A 22888-nucleotide genomic window follows, 5' to 3' on the forward strand; every position below is an offset into this window, starting at 1 on the left:
AAGTGAATGGAAGAGAAATATGTTCAATTTATCTCTATAAAAGTAGTTTTACTTCAATTGGATTAGTATACATATATATACTAAACCTTGCGAGAACGAGACAATAAAGAATATGAAATGTTATATATTTTTAGATTACTGTTAAAACGTCATAGAAATGCATACAAATAATTTTGTCATTATGTAAAAATGCATAAAGAAAATATTAATTCAAGTGTTCCCCATTAAGGTATTTTCTGTTTAGCAACAATATAGGTTTAAGGCACGATGTTTGTGTCAGCTGAAAACCAAGGATGAGTGCCTACAAACTGTTTCTTGTTTTACTGTTTACATCCTACACTGACCTACATTTGACWTAGGAGTTCTGTTTTGAAACTCTGCCAGATGTCGATGACGTTCACAGGGGCCATTTGTTTAAAACTACACAATTAACTTGGTGAGCGGAGCTACCCGTGTCTTCGTTCATATTCTCCAACAGAACCCCCTCGTGCTGTCGTTTTAATTAAAACAAACGCCTCTAACGAATAGCAATCGCGGAAGAATACAGGAGGAGGTGCTTCGACTCTCTTATAGCTTGGTGCGGCCGTCTCTGCCTGTTCTTCGGTTGTGTAGCTGTACATTGAATGGGATAGTCGTCAGAAGCTCTAAAGCTCAAAAATGGCAGAGTAAAGGCGTGCGGCAGCAACTTTTGCAGCGGCAAAAACTCGGCAGTGCAGAGGCTAAGTGCACTGGCTATTTCTTGCAAAATGGCGTAAGTATTTTTGATTCATTATATCACATTGTGAGGCTTTTATAATGGGCAGTTGTGTGTCTCCCATTGTTATCTTTGCTACGTGGCCTCGCGTTTTGAAGTTTTGTCGATGACACGAAATATTTAAAATTATAAGAATTTAGTGGTTTGGTGTCAAATTTCGGCGTGTCGGCTGCGGCTGACCAGCTCGCAGCAGTTTATGATGACTGTATTTAATCAAACGTAGGGCGCATGTCGCCTAACTTAAATGGAAGTTCATAAAATAGTTTTTATTATTTAAAGTGTTATAACTGCGGTAATACACGTGCGTATTTAAACAGTTGTCGTGTTTGTATACATTAGACACTGTCAACGTGGCGTGGCCAAAATGGCGCGGGCCTTTTTTTTTCACCCTGGTTCGACCGCCATGCACAGATGGCACGGTTGTGAAAATGGCGGTCATCCTCCCACATCTTATCTGTGACTCATACAAGAGGGAGGAGCCTGTCGCCAAATGCATGACCAAATTAGGAAACGTTATTCCCCGGTGGAGGGCGGGGCGTTTCCCATCAAACACGCATTGAAGCTTTAGGCGTAATTAGCTGGAACTGGCCTCCGCCCCAACTGCAGAGATGTAGCCAAAATGTTACACTACATTCCGAGAATTTGTATCGTCAGAAGAGCTTAGTAGCTTCATTCAAGGAAGTGAAAATGTTGAATTGGTTTCAGCACCGACACTGGCCAAACCTGAATTGTTTGCAAATCATGTAGCACCACGCTTCATAGTTGCTAATTTCCTTCAATTTGTGTTCCACCTGTTTCTTGGACAAAACAAATTCCCTCTTGTGGATTTCAATACAAATATTCTATATCAACAATTTTCCATTTATTTTCATGAATGTCATTTTTGGCACAAGAACTTACTACAAGAAATATTCACAAAATTTATGACATCAGACCATGTATATGCTAGTTTATTTTTTTATCCCAAAGAATAAACTATGTGCTTTTCTACATACACACATAAGAATAGGGATCGGGTATTATGCAATTTTGGGAATGTCAAAGATTTAATCTGATTTACTTTGTTGTGCTATTAGTTAATTTAAAGCACATAAATTATTCTCACCTCAATAAAATGAGGTCTATGCACGTAATATGATTACAAGCCCTTAAGAAGTTTTTACTTTAAAGAAAAGTGCATGTCAAAACACTAGTCTGCCTCTGTGCAATAAAGGGTTGATCAGTGAACTCGCTTGTCTTGTAAAATGTCCCATACTAAATGCATCAAGTAAAAGCTAGTAACATTATTGATATAAAAATAATACATTTAGAATGGGAGCCGGTGTCCCGACTGGCATATGAAAGAGTTGTATGCCATTTGTTCCATTAAGAACACATGTGATTGTTTTTTTTTTTTATTGAAATCAATAAGTTTTTAATTGTAGGAATAAATTTTACATTTCTATTAACCATGACCCAATGCTTTTCCCCCAGGTCTCTCTCAGCAACCACCCTCAGCTTTGCTGCCCTCGACAGCAGTACCAAACCCCTCGACTTGCTGACGTCAGAATCCCGTTTGTTTCCCCAAACCCTTTTGAGACCATTACCGACCAGCAGCAGCAGCCATGACGCTCTCCCAGCTAGCCTTGGAGGACATGGAGGCCCTGTACTTAGGTTCGTGTTTGGGTGGCAGATGTCGCTGACGCTTTATTTCCAATACAGAATATTGAATATAGACCTTTGACTCAGAGGTTTTGCAAAATCATTCATCTTGCATCTCACTGTGGAATCTTTGCAGGGAGAAATTTGTGTTTTTTTAAATATATAATTAGAGGTTATTTATTGGTAGATTTGAGTCTCATGGTAACTGCTTGTCCACAGGGTCCTCGTTTTTGATGGCTGACCCCATGGGGCCCCTTCTGGACCAAGATGAAGAAGAAGCTTTTTCTCCTTCCTCCTCTTTCGAGGTGAAGGCGCCTGCTTCGCCCTCCCTCTCTTTGTCTTCTTCCTACGCATCCTCCACTTCTCCTTATCAGACAATGTCATTCTCCCCATTCTCCTCCGCTTCCCCTCCTCCATCCCCTCCCCTTTCTCACCCCATCAAGCCTGAAGCCGAGCTGCTGTCCCTGCTGGGAGCCAGCGATCTGCTCAGTGGCCACGGAGCAGGTGTCGGCAGAGGTAAATGGTTGCTTAAAAAAATGTCTGAAATGCTTTTTTGTTGAAGCTTTACCAAAGCTAACAATCTTTTTGTCAACAGATGACGATTTGGGCGACATGGAGTGGATGTCAGAAAAGATCGACTTGAGCGACTTTGATTTGGAATCTCTAATTGGCTCTTGCTCAACCGAGTCGCCAAGCTCCCCTGAAGATCTCCTGGCCTCACTTGATTCCCACATGGATCTAGATTCCTTTGACAAAACCGTCTCATCCCTGCACATCAACCCAGAGCCAGACGTCCCATCACCACTTCCGGAAGTCCCTCCTGTTTCTGAAGACGAGGTGGTTCTAGATCAGGAACTTGTCCTGAAGTCTGAGCCTTCATCCCCACACCTTTCGTCATCCCCTGCCTCTCCGGCCTACACGTTGGAGCTGGGGAGTGAAGTTGACGTCTTGCATGTTGAGAAAATGTCCCCCTCTGTCGCCACGGCCATCATCTCAAACCCCAGTGAAATCCTCCAGACCACCAGTCCAATTGTTCTCTCTCTTCCCACCACTCACTTTGTAGTGGTTCTGTCAAACAAAGATGCTCTCCCCAACTTGTCCCCTAGCACTGCTCAGTCGAGCGACTCCGAAAGCGACTCCGGCATAGAGTCGGCTGCCGGGTCGCCCCCACGTCGCCCGTCCCCCCCGAGCTCCCCCGTCGCTGGTTCCTCCAGAACCAAACCCTACTGCAAACCACAGCCTCCATCCCCCAAAACTCCCAAAATCAAATCAGTGTCTGGTGCGCCCAAGGTGGTGGAAAAGAAATTGAAAAAGATGGAGCAGAACAAGACGGCCGCCACTCGCTACCGGCAGAAGAAGAGGGTTGAGCAGGAGCAGCTCGGCTCGGAACTGGAAGACCTGGAGAAGAGAAACAACGAGCTGAAAGAGAAGGCCGAGTCCATCAGCCGAGAGATCCAGTACCTCAAGGACCTGATGGAGGAAGTCCGCAAACACCACCGCGGGAAGACCGCCTCAGTCGCCTAGACACCAGGATATGGCCCAATCTCCGCAGTTAAGAGTCGAGGTGTCTTTAGTTTGTGCTTCCATGTTCGCACGCTTTAGCGAAGTTAACTATTTTGTAGCGTTAGGAAATTAGAGGTTGGTGTGTGAAGGTGTTGAAACGGATTCCTGACAGGGAATGTTTTAGTTTGAGAAGAGTATGGAAGTTAATGAGATTAGCTAGGAACAGGGGGCTGGGGGGTAGTTAGGTGAAGCATCTGTACATGCTAGTCTCTCAGCCCCCTGTTTGAACTGTGACTTTACATCATCACCTGTACAAACGGGCAGCTTCTGCGTTTATTTTGTAGACTAGGGATGCACAACGGGAATCAAAGTAGCTCAGTTGTCAACCAGACCCAAGAGTAGCAAGTGATTTTTCTGCAAAGTATGATTTTCCTTCCACCTTGACGTTGCAGAGTTCTTTTTAACCTGCTATAACCCCCCAGTTTCATCTTCCTCTTGAAAGCTTCAAGTCCAGAAAGGGGCCTAATAATTTTCAAACGGTTGGTCAAATGTCAACAAGAATTTGTGTAAATAGTCTTTTTTTTTTTTTTTTCTCCCCATCACTTGGTTGTGGATTTGTGACTCTATTTAATGGTAGATAAATCTTGATATCTGTTTTAGTTTCCTGACTTGATGCACATGGTTGGCTTGTAAAACGCATTGCTTTCGGGTTGTTTCCTAATAAAGATCTATCGATACTAAACATGACATTCTGCCTCCTTTCAATATCATTGGCAATACATTTGAGTCAGACACCAGCCTGGAGCATGTTGGTCATAAAACAGACAATGTTGCACTTAAAAATTCTGCTTCCTAAGTGGACAGTTTGATTTACTTGGAGTTATATTGTGTTGTTTAAGTGTTCCCTTTATTTTTTTTTTTGAGCAGTGTATATATGTACAGCAACAGTATCAACATTTGATTCTGTTAAGGATTATTTCCTACCTAAAATACTTCTTGACAACATTGAACTTGGAAGATTTATGTTTCTACTCTGAAATCAGTAATCGAGATTATGTAGCACCAATTTACAACAGATGTCATCTCAAGGCTCTTAAATGTAATTTCTATTCAGTCATATTTCGTTTGATCGTTGATGATGGATCCCAGCAGAACCTGGCACACTAGCAGCCATCTTCCGTGATCGACGGGATTTGAGAACACAGCACAGACAAAAGAACCGATACAGGAATAGCTGATGATGTATATAAAAAGACTGGTTAAATCTTAGTATGTTTGTGTTGCAGCCATTCTGTTATACTCCTTATTTATGCAGTGGTGTGAAGCATAAATAACAGTGAACAAGTCAAACCAAATGGCTGTTTATTTAATTTTTAATAGTGTCACATCTGAAAGGAAACACTTCCTGTATTTTTTGCCAGCCCCCAACCGCTTAGTGGTGTGTGGTAACATCTAACAGTTAAATTGTGACACCATGTTTTGTTTCTACAAACTTCATCCGTTCAACAAAGTGACCCAATCGACTCTATAAGAAACACAAAATTGTTCAGGCAAAAATGTACTTAATGTGCTAAAAGGAATTTAAAACTTCCAAATAGTTGCTCCACATTAAATACATCTTCAAACGGTGTCTGAATTGCTGTAAAATTTTCCTTTGAATTGTAAAGATTGTAAAATGCAAGATGCACTCGGATTGCGACATACGGGGGAAGGGTCTCATGTTCACACCTTGCACTAAAAGTCCATCTCTGCCGTAAAACGAGAAGCGAAACAGCTGGAGAGAAGCAGATGGCAGAACTTGTAATTCTGGAACCAGACTAGTCTGTCACATTATGGCCCCACACTATGCGGGACAGGAAGCAGATAGTAGGGGATGCGTTCCGTTTTTTCAGCACCCGACTGCGACAGGCAGACACGCCAGGTTGCATTTCACCTCGTGACAACAAAACTGTTGACCAAATACGCAGAAAGCTGCAGAAAGCCGTACAACAAACAGCATTTTAAATGTCTGACATCTCTTATTTTTTCTGGATATGATTACAATATTCCCCTTGTGTTGGGGAATGAAATATTTGCTTGCTGACTTCTGCAATGTCAGTTTGCTGACTTCTCCAAAGCAGCTGTGTAAATTTAGTCTTGGCACCAAACTCCTTTAAGCACACAACTACACCATAAACTTCTCCTTGGTGTGTTTGTCAGCAACAACTTTCTCCTCTTCAGAAGACACATACAAATAAGCCCCACAGTTACAAAAAAATATCTGATATACATATAATCATGAAAAAAAAAACTGTTAATACATACAAAAGAAATATTCAATTGATGTTTGAAGATTTTTTTTTTCTGGAAAAGAAATTCATGTAATTCTATTTAAAGAACAAAGCTAACCTTGTTCTCATTACACAAATTATGTCAACAAAATGCCAATTCTAGCTAAAAGTTAGGACACCCTATACCCTGAATGATGTGTTACCCACTTTTAGCTGAAATAACCTGACAGATCTGTGCTGACTATGGACAGTGTGGCCTAACACCAGCTCTAATAACATAGTTAAGATATCTTCCTCTGAGGACGAGTGCCAGTTTTGTTCGAAAAACAAACACAAAATGCTCTTTAAATCTCCACCTAATGATGAGTATTCTAGTTATTATGAGATAAGCTTTGAAAATGTTTCACTGAGATCATACAGAGATTTGGAAGTGTCCAGTTGTCCTACAGCCTTCCAGGAAGTATCGGCATTTAAGATTTTTCAAAGACATTTCCTGCCCTGTTAGAGTCAACAGGCAGACAACGCACATGATTACAAGAAGAAAAGAAATACAGGTTGCTCTTGTTCTTGCACATTCCTCTACATAAAAACAATGAAAGCAGTTGCAGCTGGTCATGTGCCTGCACATTTACACTCACGCAATTTAAAAAAAGAAGGGAGATAAAAATAAAAAAAAACGGATAACCTTGTGCAAATTATGCCGAATTTGCACACCTAGAAACTTAAAATTACCAGCATACATTTTCTGAACTGTGGAAATTAAGCATTGACCTGGTAATCTAAATGTTTTTATTCTTGATGCCATTATGATGTGACATTCTGTAGCAGTAAATCATTTGTCTTTATTGGTAATAATGGTTTACTTTGAGAGGAAGAAGGCTGAGGTGTTAACATTTGTTAACTCAAAAGGACAGGTTCTTCCAATTGGTCTTCAAGATTTCCATCTGTCCATCTGCTTCAAGATTCTCATAAACTTAACTGACCAGCACATTTGGCACCAACAACCATGATAATCGAAGTCAAACGAATGCCTTTGCACTTCCTCATTCAGATGCTCAGTCGAAACTCAAGCAAGTCTCCTTTCCCACATTTAGATGCTGATTGAACTGGTGTACCTAATAAAATGATCATAGTGGCTGCTTTACTTCCTGGTATTGTCTTCAATTTACAGTTCAGAGTTGAAACCTGGTGTAAAATCACTATACCTATTTCTGATTCATGTCCTTTGCAGCGTGTTCGGTGTTCGAAACGTTGCAGTTCAAGCTGTAGGGAGTATCCTGAGGTTTTGGCATTTGCACAGCCAGGATGGGGGAGCTATTTGTAGCTCGTCTACTGTAGGGCAGTGACACCCTCTGGATTTTAACATGTCTATTTCTGACTGATTTGAAATGCAACTGAGGCAGCTGGATAGTACTTCATGGCTTCAGCTACAAGTTTAGATAATTTGAGAATGAAATGTAGAAAATTCTTCAGTTTTTCTTTTCATTAAAAGGAATGCAACTCAACAATATCCACTTCTTTGTTTTTGTTTTTTTTTAATTCTGCACGTATTTTTAGGGGACAAACATCAAGAAAACTGTGAACTCAACTGAAATGCTCAGTTCCTTTAAATCAAGTCTAAAAACACACCTGTTCAGAGCTGCCTTTGATGACAGTAACTGTAACATTGTTTCACAATACACAGTTCCCCCAAATAGACATAAGTGGGGGCTTGTCCGGGATTATGTTGAACATGGCAAAAATAATGAGGCATTTTTAATAAGTGATCCTAAGATGATTTATGTGAAATTGCTTTGCATTACGGTCCTCTGTGTCTAAGTCTCTGCTCAAAAGTAAATGAAAATCTTTAGTTTTTTATAGCTTGGTCAAAAAATATATTATCCTTTGCTGTCTCAGGAGGATTTCATGATATCACATGAGAACTGTTATTGGTGACTGCATTATATTTTTATGAGGTAAAGCACTTTAAACTGCTTTATTGCTAAAATGTGGTTAGGTCAATGAATTTTTCAAACATAGTTTTTAGTTCTTAAAAACCTTATACCTTTACTTTGAATTAATATTCTAATAATAATAAATTCCTTAATCTATGTTTTTTTTTATGTCACAGTTTTAGGGAATATTATATGAAAGGAATCACTTAGACCTCAGAGCTTTCTCTGCCTACAAGTCAGAGGTTTGTTTGAGGCTACAGTTCACACAGTTTACTGTAAATAAAGTTGGTTGTGTTGCTGAGAAAAGCTCAGTGATTAATATCTGACTACCAAACATGTCCAGTTGCCAAAGACCATTGAAGTAAGCCTTGTTAAAGACATGTTTTACCAGAAATAAAGCATTTCAGTAGATAATACAGTTTTAATTATAATGTAATTTTGTATTTTTATAGAAACCATCGAGATTGCACTGTATGACAATAGCAGCTTTATTTCAGGTAAAGGTTCCCTGTGTGATCTTGTTTTTCCTCCAAACAATCAAAAATCACCTGAAAACCGGGATGTGATAAAATCCGTAGCAGTTCTGCCTGAAGCAACTGCCTACCATTAAATTAACTGGGTGGTTGGTCTTTCCAAAGCTTTTTATCTTTGTTCCTCTCTATTTTATTTTTGTAATGAATAAAGTTTTTATTTCTCATCAAAATTAACATCTTCTCTGTCAGAATCTGTTTTTTTCCCCTGCAGTCTCAGGAAAAAAACACTGATGATTCAGTGTTACTGTACCATCTCCTGTGCACTGAAACAGGAAGACGTTTTTTTTCCCTTCTTAACACCTTTGGCTCATACCAGTAAATGAAAGAACCCGAGAAACAGAAACTTGCTAATAGAGGAAAAAGCGAAGTGGCTGTCGATAAGCATTTTCACCTTTAATCAGACGTTTGTATTATGCAATTTCCTTAAAATATTTCTTCATTTTGCTCTTTATCTGTAGCCTACTTCTTCCTTCTTTTTTAAGCTTTACCAGAAAATTAACCAGAATTCATCTGTGACCTTTAAGACCAGGAAGTCAGTATCATTGCCTTGAACTTGGTCAAAAATGTGTGATTTCAAAGTGGTTTGTAATGCGACGTTCACAGTCAAACGTTTGTAGAACAAACCATCCCCTGTGAATTGAGATTCCGGTCGTAATAAAACTACAGCATTCGAAACATTTCAAGAGGTATGAATACAGCAGCCGTTGAAACTCCTACATTTCGGCTACATTTTTAGGTTTGGCTGAGTCGCCCTCTCTCCTCCTCAGCCGGGTGAATCAGCCTCGTCTTCGGCTGACATCGTCCACAGAGGAAACCTGAGCGGCTCAGATCATTACTGAGGTCATGGGCTGCGGGATTAGGAAGACAGATTTACTCCTCCAAAGTGGGTCACCACATCTGATTGAAGTCTTTCTGTGAAGACACTGGCAAATAATCTGAATTTGGTGCTCAGCTGTATCAGGGCAATATGAAAATAGAAAGACATTTCGGAGTTGCAAGAGTCCAAAATTTGGTAAAATTTCAGAAATTTTTAGATTAATCTCTGAAATTTTCTAGAAAAAGTCTCAAGTCTCAAATATCAGACATTTTCCAGTTGTGAAGCTTTAGCACATTTTCATCTTTTCAAACTAGAAAATTTCTGAGAATAATCTCAAAATTTCAAAAGTTTTTCTAACAAAGTTTTGACTTTTTTCAATCTCATACATTTCCTCGTTTTTTTTCCTGGAAAATTTCTGAGATTAATCTTAAAGTTTTGGGGATTTTTCTAGCCAATTTTGGACTTTTCAAGCTCAGAAAGGTCCTTGATTTTTCTGGAAAATTTCCACACATAATCTCAAAATTTCTATGTTTTTTCTAGCACATTTTATCTTCCAAACTCAGAAATTTTCTTGTTTTTTTTTTTTTTAATGGAAGATTTATGAAAAATAATCTCAAAACTTCTACAGTTTTTCTCACAGATTTTTTACTTTTTAAACTCAGACATTTCTTTGTCTGAATTTAATAATAATAAGTTCTAATCAGTTCTTTTTTGCTTTCTTGTAAGAAAATTTCTGAAATCAATCTCAAACTTTGATTTTTTTTCCCCCATCAATCCATTCGAATTTGGTGGAATGTACTCCACCTTCTTTTAATCTAAAATGACAGGGTGGAGGTGAGTCTATTTTCTGGTCAGGCCTTTGTTACAATAGAACAGGAAAGGTTAGTTTTCTTGTATGACCAATGAAAACAGTGAATATGTGGGTAGTTGTGTGTCATCATGACTCACTAAGCCATTCTACTAGTAGTGTTTTGACATGCTGTTGAAAAAGCATGCTGAGTAAATGGGGAGATTCTAAATATGTGAAGGACATAAACAGAAAATACGGTAAGTGATTGACGTAAATGTTTATTCCTAGAAGTGGGTTTTTTTATATATAAAATTGAGAACGTTTAAGTTCCTTTGAAGCTCATGGTTTTTCTAGCTCAAGGGCGCCCCCTTGTGTCACTTCTTTTGTCTGCAAGCGACATCTTCCACAGAACTTGTATGGAAAGAGGACAAAGACTTAAAAATGTCAAAAATCATCGAATGCTTTCTGTCGCGTTTTCACATTTGACAGTCTAACCTAGTTCTAAAGCACACAGCAGAAATGTTCATCCATCCACTGACTTTCTCTGATCAGAGATTTGGTCACTACCTTCACTGCTTTCTGTCTTATACACAGATAGTTAAATAAAATCAATCACTGAATTAAAATCTTACCCAGCAACACTGCTCTCTCTCTGTCTCTCTCTCTCCTTCATGGTGAGACGGTTAGTCATGGTCCTGTTCTCTCATCTTCAGTTGCTTGGTGTGATGACAGTTTCCCCCCCCCCTCCTGAATGCGTCAAAAACTAAAGAAATAATAATTGATTTTAGGCAGAACAAACTCAAACCAAAACCCAGCATCACATATTGTAAAGAAGTAGAAATTGATTAAGACAAAATCTTTTCAGACTTCTGTTGTTTTCTCTTACTTGCTGGGAAAGCAGCATTTCTGTTCGGGACAGCAGCAGTCTGAACCACTTAAGTAAAATATGCTCAAAAATAACAATAATAATTAAAAAAAATATCTAAATTTCTTACTTTATCTGTGATTCAGCTTACACAAAATAGGTAGTACTGCACACATACAGTGAATGGGTGGATATTTTTTGTCTGTTTGTCCCTTCCCACACTTGGCTCTAAGCTAACTGCGCAGACATTAAATTACTTTTACTACAAATAGCAGGAGATTAGGAAGTAAAGTTGTCTGGAGCTTTAATAAAAACTAAATAATAAAAAAAATAGTAAAACGAACAAATTAGTTTCAAGTGTATTGTGCTCCATAATTATGCTTGTAACGATGACTGGAATCAATAAAGGTTTCCAAAGGAAAAAAATGTGAGATATAAATATGCGTCATACGAGTCGTGTCAATTCAATTCAAAAATATATTTAAAAAATATGTGTCGCTATACATCTTGTTATATGTATAGGGTTTGCAGCAAAGACGTGAAAATCACTGCGGTATTCAGCGACTTCTTTACACTGAGTCGAGTGGGAGACCTTTCCAAGATGGCGGCCTCCCGCAAGTACATGCGGCGTCTACACAAACATGTCTATGTTCTGATCTATCAGCAGACCAGAACGTTTTTTTTGCAGCTGTATGGCAGGCCATTGTATCATAAAATCGGTTTCCTCTGACTTTGTAGATATCGAAATCAAATTGTCAAAAAATGTCACAAAGTAGAAAGAGTTCAACAGTATGAAATATTCGGAAATCGCAAAAATTAACGGACTTTAAGATTGCTTCAGAAATCTCCAAATAATTTTTTACTTATTCCAACAAACACAATGTATTTAAAAACGGCTGAAATTTCAATGAGATTTTGACTGGATGGCTATGCAAATTCAAACTATCAGTATGTCTCTCTTCAGAATGTTAATGCAGGATATCTGAAATAAAAAAAACCTAATTGAAGATGTCTGTAATTGATTTTAAAATACATTTTGACTAGTCAAAATTGCAGGTCTACATATCTTTAATTTAGTTTTGTCTAGTCGCTATTTGCTTTCAAGCTATCAGCAATATTAGTCAAATCCATAATCTCTTATATAAAACCTTTAATATATCTTGAATTATGGTGTCGTTCAATACATTCTTACTTAGAATCATAACTAGTACAAAATAAAAGTGAGCTATCTTTTATTTACTTTATGCCTAGTCACAATTTAGTTGAAATATAGGCTATGTATCAAATGGTGAAATATCTTGAATTAAAGCTTCCATATAGCTTAATAGCAAATCTGACGTCATTTATGCTCGTCAGAATGTAATTTGAAATATCTAAAATTGGCACTTAGTCTTGTGAAAATTTAATTAGAGATGTCCCAAATTTACCAAGACATCTAGCTTCAGATATCTGGAACGTGGTGGAAGGGATTTTATGTTAAAACGGCCTGCCATCATAAACTCAGATTTCAGTAAGTAGATTTCAGACCCTGAAACTCCGTATTCACGCGGTTCCTCCGTGGTTCTCTCGTCCGGGGCGGATTAAAGAAGTGGAGCGCCGCTCGGGTCTCGGATGGGTTTTCGTCCCTACAGGTTGTATGCTGGTCAGGCTCCTTTTTCGCAGGTAAGTGTGAACTTTAACCTCTGGCTCCATGCAGGTGACTGAATGCGCAGGGATCTTCACGTGTAGAAATTATTCTTGGGGGATATAATGTAAAACATTTATAATTGTATACTATAAATGTTTATTTTGTTAGAAACATTTTGTGTCAACGGAATGCGGTTATTTCGTGCGGTTCGAAATAACCGCACTGAGGTTCTCCAGTTTCTCGGCGTGCGTTTTCGAGAAACATGAAGCAGTGTGAAGCTGTCGCGGGAACGAAACTGACTGATGAGAAAGTGGACTGAAACATGACCGAAGAGGCAACTTATGAAAAATATTCGTAATTACTGATATGAAACTCATACCAATCATATGCGTCCCCCTGCTAATTTGGAGAAATAACGAGTTAAGAGGGATTTCACCTTTTCTACATACTCACACTTCTTCTCTGAGGATAGATTTCATATTAATAGGTCAAAAATGAGGGAAAATAGACCGTGCAGATATTGGCAGGCGCAGAAATCGTATTGCCAAACAAAAAAACAAACAAAAAAAAAACCATCTCCTATATTAAAAGACTTCAGGGTGATATAAAATATTCTGTTACAGGCCCTATATTCTCTTCATGCGTTAATCTATTGTGGTGTTAAAAGAAAAAGCGAGGAACTGCAAACAGCGCAGAACATGTTCATCAGACACTGACTAAAACATTCGACTCGTATATGTCTCCATACATGTATATATAAATATCCATACATATATGTCTTCATACATATATGGATATTTATATACAGGTGTAAATATTTATTTAAATTCATTTGCGAAATTAAAACCCACCGTTTTAGGGCTTACATGGTTAAGAAACATGATAATGTTACGAATATCTTTAAAAGTTAACTCTTCTGTCATATATTTCAGTCCGTTTTCTCATATGCGACAGTTCAGAGCGATGCGCGTTCCCGCGACAGGGCACGCGTTCCCGCTCCACGTAGCATCTGCCGAGCGGGCAGAATTTAATTTGAAATATCTAATTAAATTCTCCGTGACTGCTGTAGAGTAAAAACTGTTACTTTCACACTGTTCGTTATCGGTGCCCGTTGACGACATTTGAGCTGGTTTAGTCTAATCTTCAGTCTCAGATAACCGTCTTCTTTGCTAGCTGTACGTCAGCGCCGCCCGTTCCTCTTGTGCTCGTCAGAACTAGTTCCGAAAGGAAATATATTTCGTTCCAGGTTTCCATACTCAAACTCAATGCTGACTCAGCACAATAGAATAACAGGTTTTCTTAAAAAGCTTTTTTTTTTTTTTTTCCCCCTGGCATTTATGAGCCTTTAAGAAATTAGACTGCTGATGCTTCAGAATCTTTACTAACCTGTCCTATTGTATCTTAAATAATTCCGTGCTTCACTTTCGTTTGGTTTTCACTCGTACAACAGAAGCTTTTTATAATCTCTCTCTCTCTCAGAGACTTTGGAGTTACTGTAAGCCAACCGCTGCACAGAAAGCGAAAGTAAATTACTCTGAAGCTTCCTCAGCTGCGTGAAGCTGACATCCCACCCACGTCAACAAATCCAGCAAATAGTCTGAGTGGTTAATGCTCCGTTTGTGCAGGTTTGTGCCGTTAAAAGTTTTCGTTTGTGCAGCTTTAGTTTCTGAGGTATTAAAAGTTATAATTTTGACCGATGACGTCACAGTCCCGCGCTCCGTTTGTGCCGTTAAATCTACCGCAGCGAAGTTGTTTCCAAGTTGGACATCGGCGTTTAGCTCAAGCTTGATCCGATTTATGAACGCTAGTGTCGGCCAGCCGTTCTCTCCCTCTCGCTCCTAAGCGCTCGGAGCTTCACTTAGGGATTGTCAACACATTTCCGAACAAAACACTCAAACTAAGAAACAAATGTAAATAGATATATTGCCTTGTGACCAACTGATACACAATTCATGCTGTTACACGAGACGCACAGTTCTGTTCTCTAGTGAATTTTTAAGTCATACTCAATATTTTTAATAATTGTAATATTAAAAAGTATATCTTTTTTCTTCAATAGCTTCCAAGTCATGTGTCCTATTGACTCAAAATCAGCGTGAAACTGTTGTTCTATGAGGCACACTCATTGTTATTGCATTTTAATTTTTTTGATATCATTTTATCATTTCTTTATCAAAATTTAGTGTTTTTCTTATAGCTTCTGGGTCATGTGACCCATTTACACTAAATCAGTGTGAAATTGCTGTACTAGACAGAAGATGAGGCACTTTTATTCCATTTAAACATTTTATTCCTTGTCAGTGGGACATGTAAGCTATTAAAACCTAATCGCATTTCTTAAATGCAAAATTACGTAAAAAATGTAAAAAGATCCAAAATGAGGAAACTATTGAAGAAAAAAAAAGTAGCATGGAATAAAACCAGGTGTGCCTCATCGATGGTATTTTGACTGCTGGATTTTTTGACGTGGGTGGGGTGTCAGCTTCATGCAGCTCCTTTAGCTTTCAAAAAGTGGTGAAGAACAAAAAAAAAATCAGTTTCCAAAAACCTCCGCCATCACACCGGACATTTGTCAAACACTATACCTCCACCTACCCGGTGTGTTCGTAATCACTTAAATTAATAGGAAGATCCTAGTTACCAAAGTGATCTAAACTATTCCAAAGATAAAAATTAATTATGAATTTTGGTTCTAAATTAACTTAACTGCCCAAAGAGAAACTATATTGACAGAAGTTACAATTTACAAAATTAAACTTGAATGGCCACAACAATATTTCTAATCTCTGCTTGATTCAACATAAATACAGAGGTTGATTCTTTTTTTGGATTATTGGTTAATAATTGGATAGCAAAATGTGCTTAACAGGAGTTTTTTTTTGTTTGTTTGTTTTTACAGAAGTTGAACAGGTGAAGCTAAAACTATAACACTTGAGAAGTTTTGGGGAAAGTTTTTTTCTTTAGTCTTAAATGCAAAATGTGTAGATTCTTTTGTACAGTTTTGGATTTGTTACTGCTCTGACTATATTGTTCTTTCAGCAATCATCTTTTTAAGTGCTCTTTTTAACCAAAACCCCTAACCCTCTCATTTAAAATCTCTTGTATAATATCTTTTAATGACTTTATTTCACAATAAATAAAAAAAACTTTCCAGTTCTACCTGGAAGGTAACCTCATCTATCTTCTCCTACATCTCTTGGCTCCGCAGCATGTCCTCCGCTCTAACTCGTCATGTGATCTGGCAGTCCGAGGGGCTGGTGGCCTACCTGAACCCCCGGCCCTGGACCCCGGGCTCCGTGATCCTGGAGAGCCGCGCTCCAGGCAGTGCAGGAGGCAGCATCTTCCACCTCAGCGAGTCTGAGTGCTCGACCTGGCTGCTGGGGGCGAGGACCGTCGCTGAGCTGCTGTGTGACAGGCTGGGTGTTCGGAGGTGTGCTCTGGTCAGCAGACCCCACAGAGACAGACCTGCTCAGGTGAAAAGAATTACTCTGGAGGAAAAATAAACTCGGGTTTAAAGGATTTGCCCTTAGCCATGGGGGCTAGTTTCTATCACACAGAAAAATGGAGTCAGAATTTTTTCCGTTGCAAAATACGAGTCTATTAGACGATTCCAGCTGCAGAATCAATGGGTATTCATGTTGCAGAATCCAAACAAACTCTACCGATCACTTAAGTTTTGAAACTACTGTTGTGAAAGCTACAACATACCACCTGGCTACCTAGCTAGCTAGCTAGATTACCATGGAGACATCCTGAGTGTTAGCTTGTTATGCTGCAGCTAACACCTAAAACGATGAATATTGTGCTTAATAAGAAAGTTTACCTAAAGTTCTATATTAAATCTACCAGCTATCCTAAATAGATAATTCATATCTTAACCATACTAATGAATATGTTATATTATAGGGTAATACTTTATTTTCTGCTGTTCAAATAAATAAAAAAAAGCAGCAGTGGGCACAGCTAACAAAAAAGCTAGTGGCGCTTTAAGGTTAGGGCATCTAGCGCTGTAGCGGATATTAGTTTCGCTAATGCTAATAAAGTAGAATATAAACATCTATATACTTGAATAATTCTTAAGTTGATAACCAAAACTTTAATGTAAACCACAGATTAGCTCTGCTATTTGCACATTAGTAGAATTGTGCCCACCACTAAAAAGAAGAGAGATCACAGTACATGTTTTGTTTTTGTAAATAAGTTAAAATATCCTCACCTAAAACTGTTATTACTCCAAGGTAATTTGCTGCTTGTATCAGTACAAATGAAATTGATAAAATTTTATGTTTTTAAGGCTTCATTTGCTGTTTCTTAACAACGTTTTAAGTATCACTTAAGCTGTGCATGTCTGAAGCTTAAATACTGTAACGTTAAAGTAATTAGTGTGTTCTGCATATTTTTTCCACTTCAGGTGTTCTTGGTTTGCATCGCTTTGGTTAATCAAGTTGAATTGGCTTTGCTCCCCACAGATCCGTGTGCTGCCCCTCCACGGTCTGGACGCAGAGTGGCGCCCCCACCTGGCCGGAGAGGAGGAGCACAACGCTCACGACCCGGGATACTGCACCTCCAAAACGGCTCCTCGATGGAGCGACGCCAGCCTGACTGACGTCCAGAACCGAATCAGGGCGAGGCTGCCGCTCCCCGACGCGCCGCCCGATCTCACGTTCCTGGGCGACGACCCGGCTCACGCCGGCCTCTTCTCGCGCATCGTCCGAGGGGAGGAGAAGCAGTGGCGCGTGTGGGAGGACGAAAGCCACGTCGCCTTTCTCACTCCGTTCCCCAACTCCCCCGGCTTCACCGTGCTGGTTCCGCGGCGACCTCTGACCTCCGACATATTCAGACTGCAGAGAGGAGACTACGAAGCGCTGGCGTCGGCTGCCAGGAAGGTGTCGCTGCTCTTGGTGGAAGGACTCGGCGCCTGGGGGGTGGGGCTTATTTTCGAGGGCTTTGAGATCGACTACGCTCACGCCAAGCTGATTCCGCTGCTGTCACCTTCACCGTCAGGGGAAGGAAGCGAAGCCACTACGCCTCGCTGCCCGCACTTCCACCCCACTTACCCGGGTTATGTCACGTCAGAGGACGGACCTGAAGCTGACCCGGAGAACCTGAAGGAGATGCATGCTAAAATTACTGAAGCTTAATGTCGCTGCGTTTCAGTGAAGGTTTTTTTTTTCTTGACTAATCACAAAACTGTGCTTGTTTTCCTTCAGGCAAGCATGTAAATAATATAAATCATCAAGCAAGTATTTTGTCTTTCCATCAAAAACATTGACTTTTTATTCAGAGATCTGATTAAAACAATGTGAATACTAACATTCCAGTAAATTTCAAAGTTGTGATCTTTACAAATGAGACTCCATGTGTAGGCATTTTAAATAACTTCTTAATATAAACTCTAACTTTATCATATATTCAACACAAAAGTTACAAACACAATGTCCCCCCACCAATAAATGAAACAAACAAAAAAAAAAAAACAGTTATTATAGAGAAATTCACACGTTATTAAAGTGAGTAAACCAGAAGGATAATTGCTTTCAGTGCCACATATTTCCTGGAATATTTACTTCCTGACGTATTTAGTTAATCATCTTGCATAAACTACATAACTCCTCATTACATCACTCCTAATTGGTTCCACTGGGCATTTCTTGCTATGGAGCTAAATTAATTAGATCCTAAGTGCCCATTAAGAGTTTTATAAATCCCACACAGCTTTAGAGTTTCATTAAAAATAAAAAGCTTAAGAGTTTCCGTAGCAACCAGCAGTGAAACGTAATTCAGCTGCAAAGATTACTGATAAATTTAAACCCCTGCGAGAGAGAGGTATATTTAAACGAGCGGCAAGATATGATTTCTTTTAAAACAATTTTAAAATATATTTTATTTGATGTACAACTGTTTTTTTTTTTTTGCTGATTCATAATCTGAAAATGAGCCATTTAGCAATTATTGAGTGCAGTCTTTTCAATGGGAAAAAAAACAAACTAAAAAAATTCATTTTAAATTATTCTGTTCAAATATGATTTTGTTAAGTTATACTTTACTTTTTGAGTTAACCAAATACTCAAAGAATGTTTAATCAGTAGCCAACATGTTTCCCTCAGGTATGACTGGTGATGGGAAACAAGTTAACTTATTGTCTTTATTTAACTTAACAGCATAATTATTAACATGGATGAACATGATTCAATTCCTTGTTACTAATTGAAGCAATTTATTTAAGTGGGATCAACAATTCTCTTTTTTCAGCACAAGATTAATGTGAATATCTTCATCAGTTGGTAAAAAAAAAAAGTGATTGAGGATAACGGGAGAAAAACGTTTTCTTGGGTTTTACCAAGTTTCCATGGTAACTATTTATTTTAAGACTCTTGTGTGCATCTGTAACCGTAGGTGTGTCGATGGACGGGCAGTGACTTTACACACGGCCGGGTCAAACCTTGACGTCGGCCGGGGTTTCCGAGGCCTTCTTGCAGCAGATACTGTTCAGTCCCTCTGACTTTGAGATGTAGAGCAGGGGCTCGATGCTGCAGCTCAGGTCCATGATGGCGAACACGCTGATGCTGATCAGACAGCGGTACACGAATAACGTGTAGTAAGACACAAAGGGCATGAAGGCCACAGGGGGCAGGTAGTTGAAGACGATGATGCCCAGGTTCTTCAGCACCATCTTGAAGGCTCTCTTCTTCACCGGGTGCATCTTTTCCTTCCCCGCCACCGAGTGCCGGAGGACCCAGATGACGGAGATGTTGCAGAAGACCATGACGGCGAATGCAAAGAGGATGACCCCGCCGAAGATGCCGGTCACGCTCATAATGCCGTTGATCCCCTTGTAGATGCTGTAGGGCATTATCAAACTCCAGATTATGATACAAACGCAGATGCGGGTGATGGTCTCTTGGTACCTTGAGAAAAACACTGGGTGTACGACAGCCATGTAGCGGTCCACACAGATACACACCTGGGGGCACACAGAGGGAGGAAGAACTACTTAGCTTTTATTAGGTCTGTTCATTTATTTGGCTTTTAGGCTTGTAAATTTACTGCAGGCTACTTGTGCTTTTTCAGCTATGTTATCTAATTTGGGTATCTGTGCAGAGCTAGATAAAAGCCTTCATACCCTTACTACCTTTTCACATTAGAACCATGAACTTTTGAGTATTTGATCTTGTCTGATGAACTGGAAAAACGTAGAGCAAAAGTGAAAAGCGAAATGAAAATGATTGATAAAATATGTGAAATGTGGTGTGTGTTTACGTTCACCACCAGGCAGGATGAAAGCAGTTTTGAATTCAGACAGTGTTTCACCTGCGCCAAAGCACAGCTTCAAACAGTCCGCGCGACAAAAAAACGCGCGAGCTCACAAGCGGCGCGCTGCGCTCGCGTCGCAAGAGAACCAATGACACCGTGATATTAGGCCACGTGTTTCGACGAACTTGTTGCTTGTATGCTTTTTTGCTCGTGCGCTCTCATCAGATAAACTACGTTTCTGTTCATAGATATTTCGACGGACGGTCGGGCAGACATTCAGATACCGTTTCCTCAGTTCATCACAGGGAGCCGGAGCACCGATGATTCTTTTGTATCCAAGAAGCAGATTGTTCATGACGTACTATCTGCGTCTTAGCTGGTTGAGAACAAAGGACTGATTTTGTCTCACAGAGACCGAAACCAAGCCAACTGCTCCTAACGCCATGTTTAAAACTTGAGCAGGACCAGTCCCATCCAGGCGATGTAGGCAAAGGCTAAGGGCGCCAGTCCAGGGGGCGCCATTAAAAGAGGTAAGAAAAAAAAAAGATTTTCCCTATTATTTTTAAAGCTTACAGTTAATAATATAAGGATTCTATACCAATCTAGCAAATAAATTACTTCCTCTAATAATATTGATACTTTACTAAGCCCCACTCATCCTTTTCCACTAGTTGGTTGGATCCTCACAGTCACAGTAGAAGGACAAAGTCAAGAAAAACTTACAAGAAAGAGTGGTGCTAGGTCCTTCACCCCATACGCAAACCTCTGGAAGATCCAGATCTTTTTGTTGTCCAGATCCAGACGGTTGGCCAACTCTATAGGGGTCATCAAGCAGAAGTAGGCGTCCAGCACGGCCAGGTTGAAGAAGAAGATGTCTGACGTTGAGGTGTTCTTCTTTTTTGAAGCGATTTGCCAGATGACGTAGATGTTGCCTGGAGTGCCAACGACGAGGTTGATCAACTTGCACGCAAAGTAGAAGGCAAAGGGCTGAGGGGACACAACGCATTCTGGGTAATTGTACCAGAGCGGGCGAACACGACCCCCGGTGCTGGTCGAGTTGTCATAAAGGCTGGTGTTCAACATGTTTGAAATCTGGAAGGAAATGCTAGAAGAAGAAAGAAGTTGGAGTAAAAGTTAATGGTTGTCATTCATGTCTAATTCATTCAGATCGTACTTGATTCGTCAAACGCCTTACCTCAACACGGCACTGACCCTCTGATCCTGATGGCACTGATGATCACTGGGACAAATAACTCACTCTACAAGGACCAAGTGTACAGTTTCAAGAAAGGGACAGAATTTAGATCATGTGATTCACGTTCATAACATTGAGCTAAGTTGTAATTGGTTAGCTACATGAACTTGAGTCACTGTCTTCAGTGATTGGATGGTGTGGAGATGGATGAAAGGCGTGTTTAGGTTGAGGTGGAGCAACTTTTCTATACAACGTTGTAAAAGCTTTCCTGTTACCCAACATTTCTCCTTTTTTGGAGTTTAGAAAATTATATTTTAGGTTACAGACTCTTTAGTAGGACACATAAAACATAAGCCACCAACTGGATGGTAAGTTTTATGTTTCTTGGCAGCATGATGATTCTCCCATGAGTATTTTATCTACAGTAGCCGTACAGAAGCTTCATCTCACTGATGCAACCTGAAACCGTAAACAACTGATGTAAGGTTGGCAAATGAGAAATCTAATGCAAGGTGTTACTGTAGAGCTTCGACTGAGGTAAGGAACTTCACAATGGACACAAATAGATGCATTATTATGTTGGAGAGATATGGAATTGGTTTTTCAAATTGTAGTGTGATGATATTTCTYTGGTATTTTAGCATYACTGGCTGACTATGACTTCTGCAGGAGGTCTCCATCTTGACAGAAGACTGAGCTGAAACTTTTTGAGATCTTCAAATCATCCAAACTTTGTGTTCTGACCCGAAACGGTCCTGAAATCATTAAGTTTATTCCGATAGTTTAGAACCACAATGAAATCGTGAGTAGTTATACCTCTATGAATAAGCTTTTTTTTTTTAGTTTGAATATTACATGTCTGTAGCCTCCAAACCATTTGTCTCTGAAAATGTAAACCAAGCTAATTGTTACATTTTTTCAAATGAAGAGTCAACATTGTGATTCTGAAATGTTTTTACTAATTATGTTTTATTTCTCTTTAAACTGTGCAACAAGGTGGTGCAATGACTAAGGTAATTTATCATTCAGATCATTAATAGCATTWTATGAGACTGATGAGAACTTTTAATGTACAAATACAACATAATAGCCTTATCCTTGCTACRTTACCAAGTCAAAAATAAAATCTGATGGTGACATTTGTCTTAAGTCAAACTTTTTCCATTTATCTTTTAGATTATTCACAATCTGTCAACATAACGTTTCTTTTCTGAGCAGATTTTTCCAACTCTACCAATTTCAGCAGGAAAGAAAAAAAAAACAACAACAAAGATGTTATAATCCTTTATTAAACAATAACTTTATCAAATTTTCTAGTTTAACGGAGTCTGCATGTGTGATGACTTCATTTCAAAATTGAAGCARTTGGGCAATTTTTCTACTTTGTTTTTATTAAAGAAAACAGAAAAAAGCAAAAATATGATTCATCCCTCCCCCCCCAACTTTCTCACACAGATTTATTTATGCAAAAGCTTAAGAGTTACATATGTTGAGTTGTCGAGACAGAAAAGCCAGTAAAAGAACTCAACACACCGTAAAAAAAACAAAAACAAAAAAACCAAACATTTACAACATAAACGCAAGCATTATGTTGTAAAGATGTAAGACATTCATTGTTTAGTAAAGCGTATTCAGGGATGATCAGTTTTCTTAACTGATAAAAAAATAAAATCGGAGATTAAGCAAAGAGTTTCTTTACTTCAGT

The 22888-nt window shown here is 39.2% G+C and overlaps 3 protein-coding genes across 3 annotated transcripts; 2 read left to right on the plus strand and 1 right to left on the minus strand.

Moving 5' to 3' along the window:
• The first annotated feature begins 574 nt into the window (after positions 1-574).
• atf4a (activating transcription factor 4a) lies at positions 575-4645 on the plus strand. Its single transcript, XM_008431053.1, has 4 exons — positions 575-751; positions 2228-2407; positions 2615-2911; positions 2991-4645. Exons 2-4 carry the CDS (start codon positions 2359-2361, stop codon positions 3917-3919), a joined length of 1275 nt encoding a protein of 424 aa, XP_008429275.1. The 5' UTR covers positions 575-751; positions 2228-2358; the 3' UTR covers positions 3920-4645.
• A 7976-nt stretch (positions 4646-12621) lies between these two features.
• Positions 12622-18048, plus strand: LOC103477549 (uncharacterized). The gene is made up of 3 exons (XM_008430743.1): positions 12622-12769; positions 15943-16207; positions 17204-18048. Exons 1-3 carry the CDS (start codon positions 12744-12746, stop codon positions 17873-17875), a joined length of 963 nt encoding a protein of 320 aa, XP_008428965.1. The 5' UTR covers positions 12622-12743; the 3' UTR covers positions 17876-18048.
• LOC103477614 (somatostatin receptor type 2-like) lies at positions 17909-22372 on the minus strand. The gene is made up of 3 exons (XM_008430948.1): positions 21184-22372; positions 20712-21093; positions 17909-19698 (listed from the first exon to the last, which is right to left on the minus strand). The coding sequence occupies exons 2-3, from the start codon at positions 21069-21071 to the stop codon at positions 19171-19173; spliced, it is 888 nt and encodes a 295-aa protein (XP_008429170.1). The 5' UTR covers positions 21072-21093; positions 21184-22372; the 3' UTR covers positions 17909-19170.
• Between the last annotated feature and the right edge of the window lie 516 nt (positions 22373-22888).

This window comes from Poecilia reticulata, linkage group LG1 (genome assembly GCF_000633615.1).
Source record: "Poecilia reticulata strain Guanapo linkage group LG1, Guppy_female_1.0+MT, whole genome shotgun sequence".
Lineage (NCBI taxonomy): Eukaryota > Metazoa > Chordata > Actinopteri > Cyprinodontiformes > Poeciliidae > Poecilia > Poecilia reticulata.

Coding starts and splice junctions, on each gene's coding strand:
- atf4a (XM_008431053.1), top strand. CDS start 2,359: ATGACGCTCTCCCAGCTAGCCTTGGAGGACATGGAGGCCCTGTACTTA. Junction 2,408..2,614: donor CATGGAGGCCCTGTACTTAG/GTTCGTGTTTGG, acceptor GCTTGTCCACAG/GGTCCTCGTTTTTGATGGCT. Junction 2,912..2,990: donor CGGAGCAGGTGTCGGCAGAG/GTAAATGGTTGC, acceptor TTTTGTCAACAG/ATGACGATTTGGGCGACATG.
- LOC103477549 (XM_008430743.1), top strand. CDS start 12,744: ATGCTGGTCAGGCTCCTTTTTCGCAG. Junction 12,770..15,942: donor GTCAGGCTCCTTTTTCGCAG/GTAAGTGTGAAC, acceptor TTGGCTCCGCAG/CATGTCCTCCGCTCTAACTC. Junction 16,208..17,203: donor ACAGAGACAGACCTGCTCAG/GTGAAAAGAATT, acceptor TGCTCCCCACAG/ATCCGTGTGCTGCCCCTCCA.
- LOC103477614 (XM_008430948.1), bottom strand. CDS start 21,071: ATGTTGAACACCAGCCTTTATGACAACTCGACCAGCACCGGGGGTCGT. Junction 19,699..20,711: donor ACCTAGCACCACTCTTTCTT/GTAAGTTTTTCT, acceptor GTGTGCCCCCAG/GTGTGTATCTGTGTGGACCG.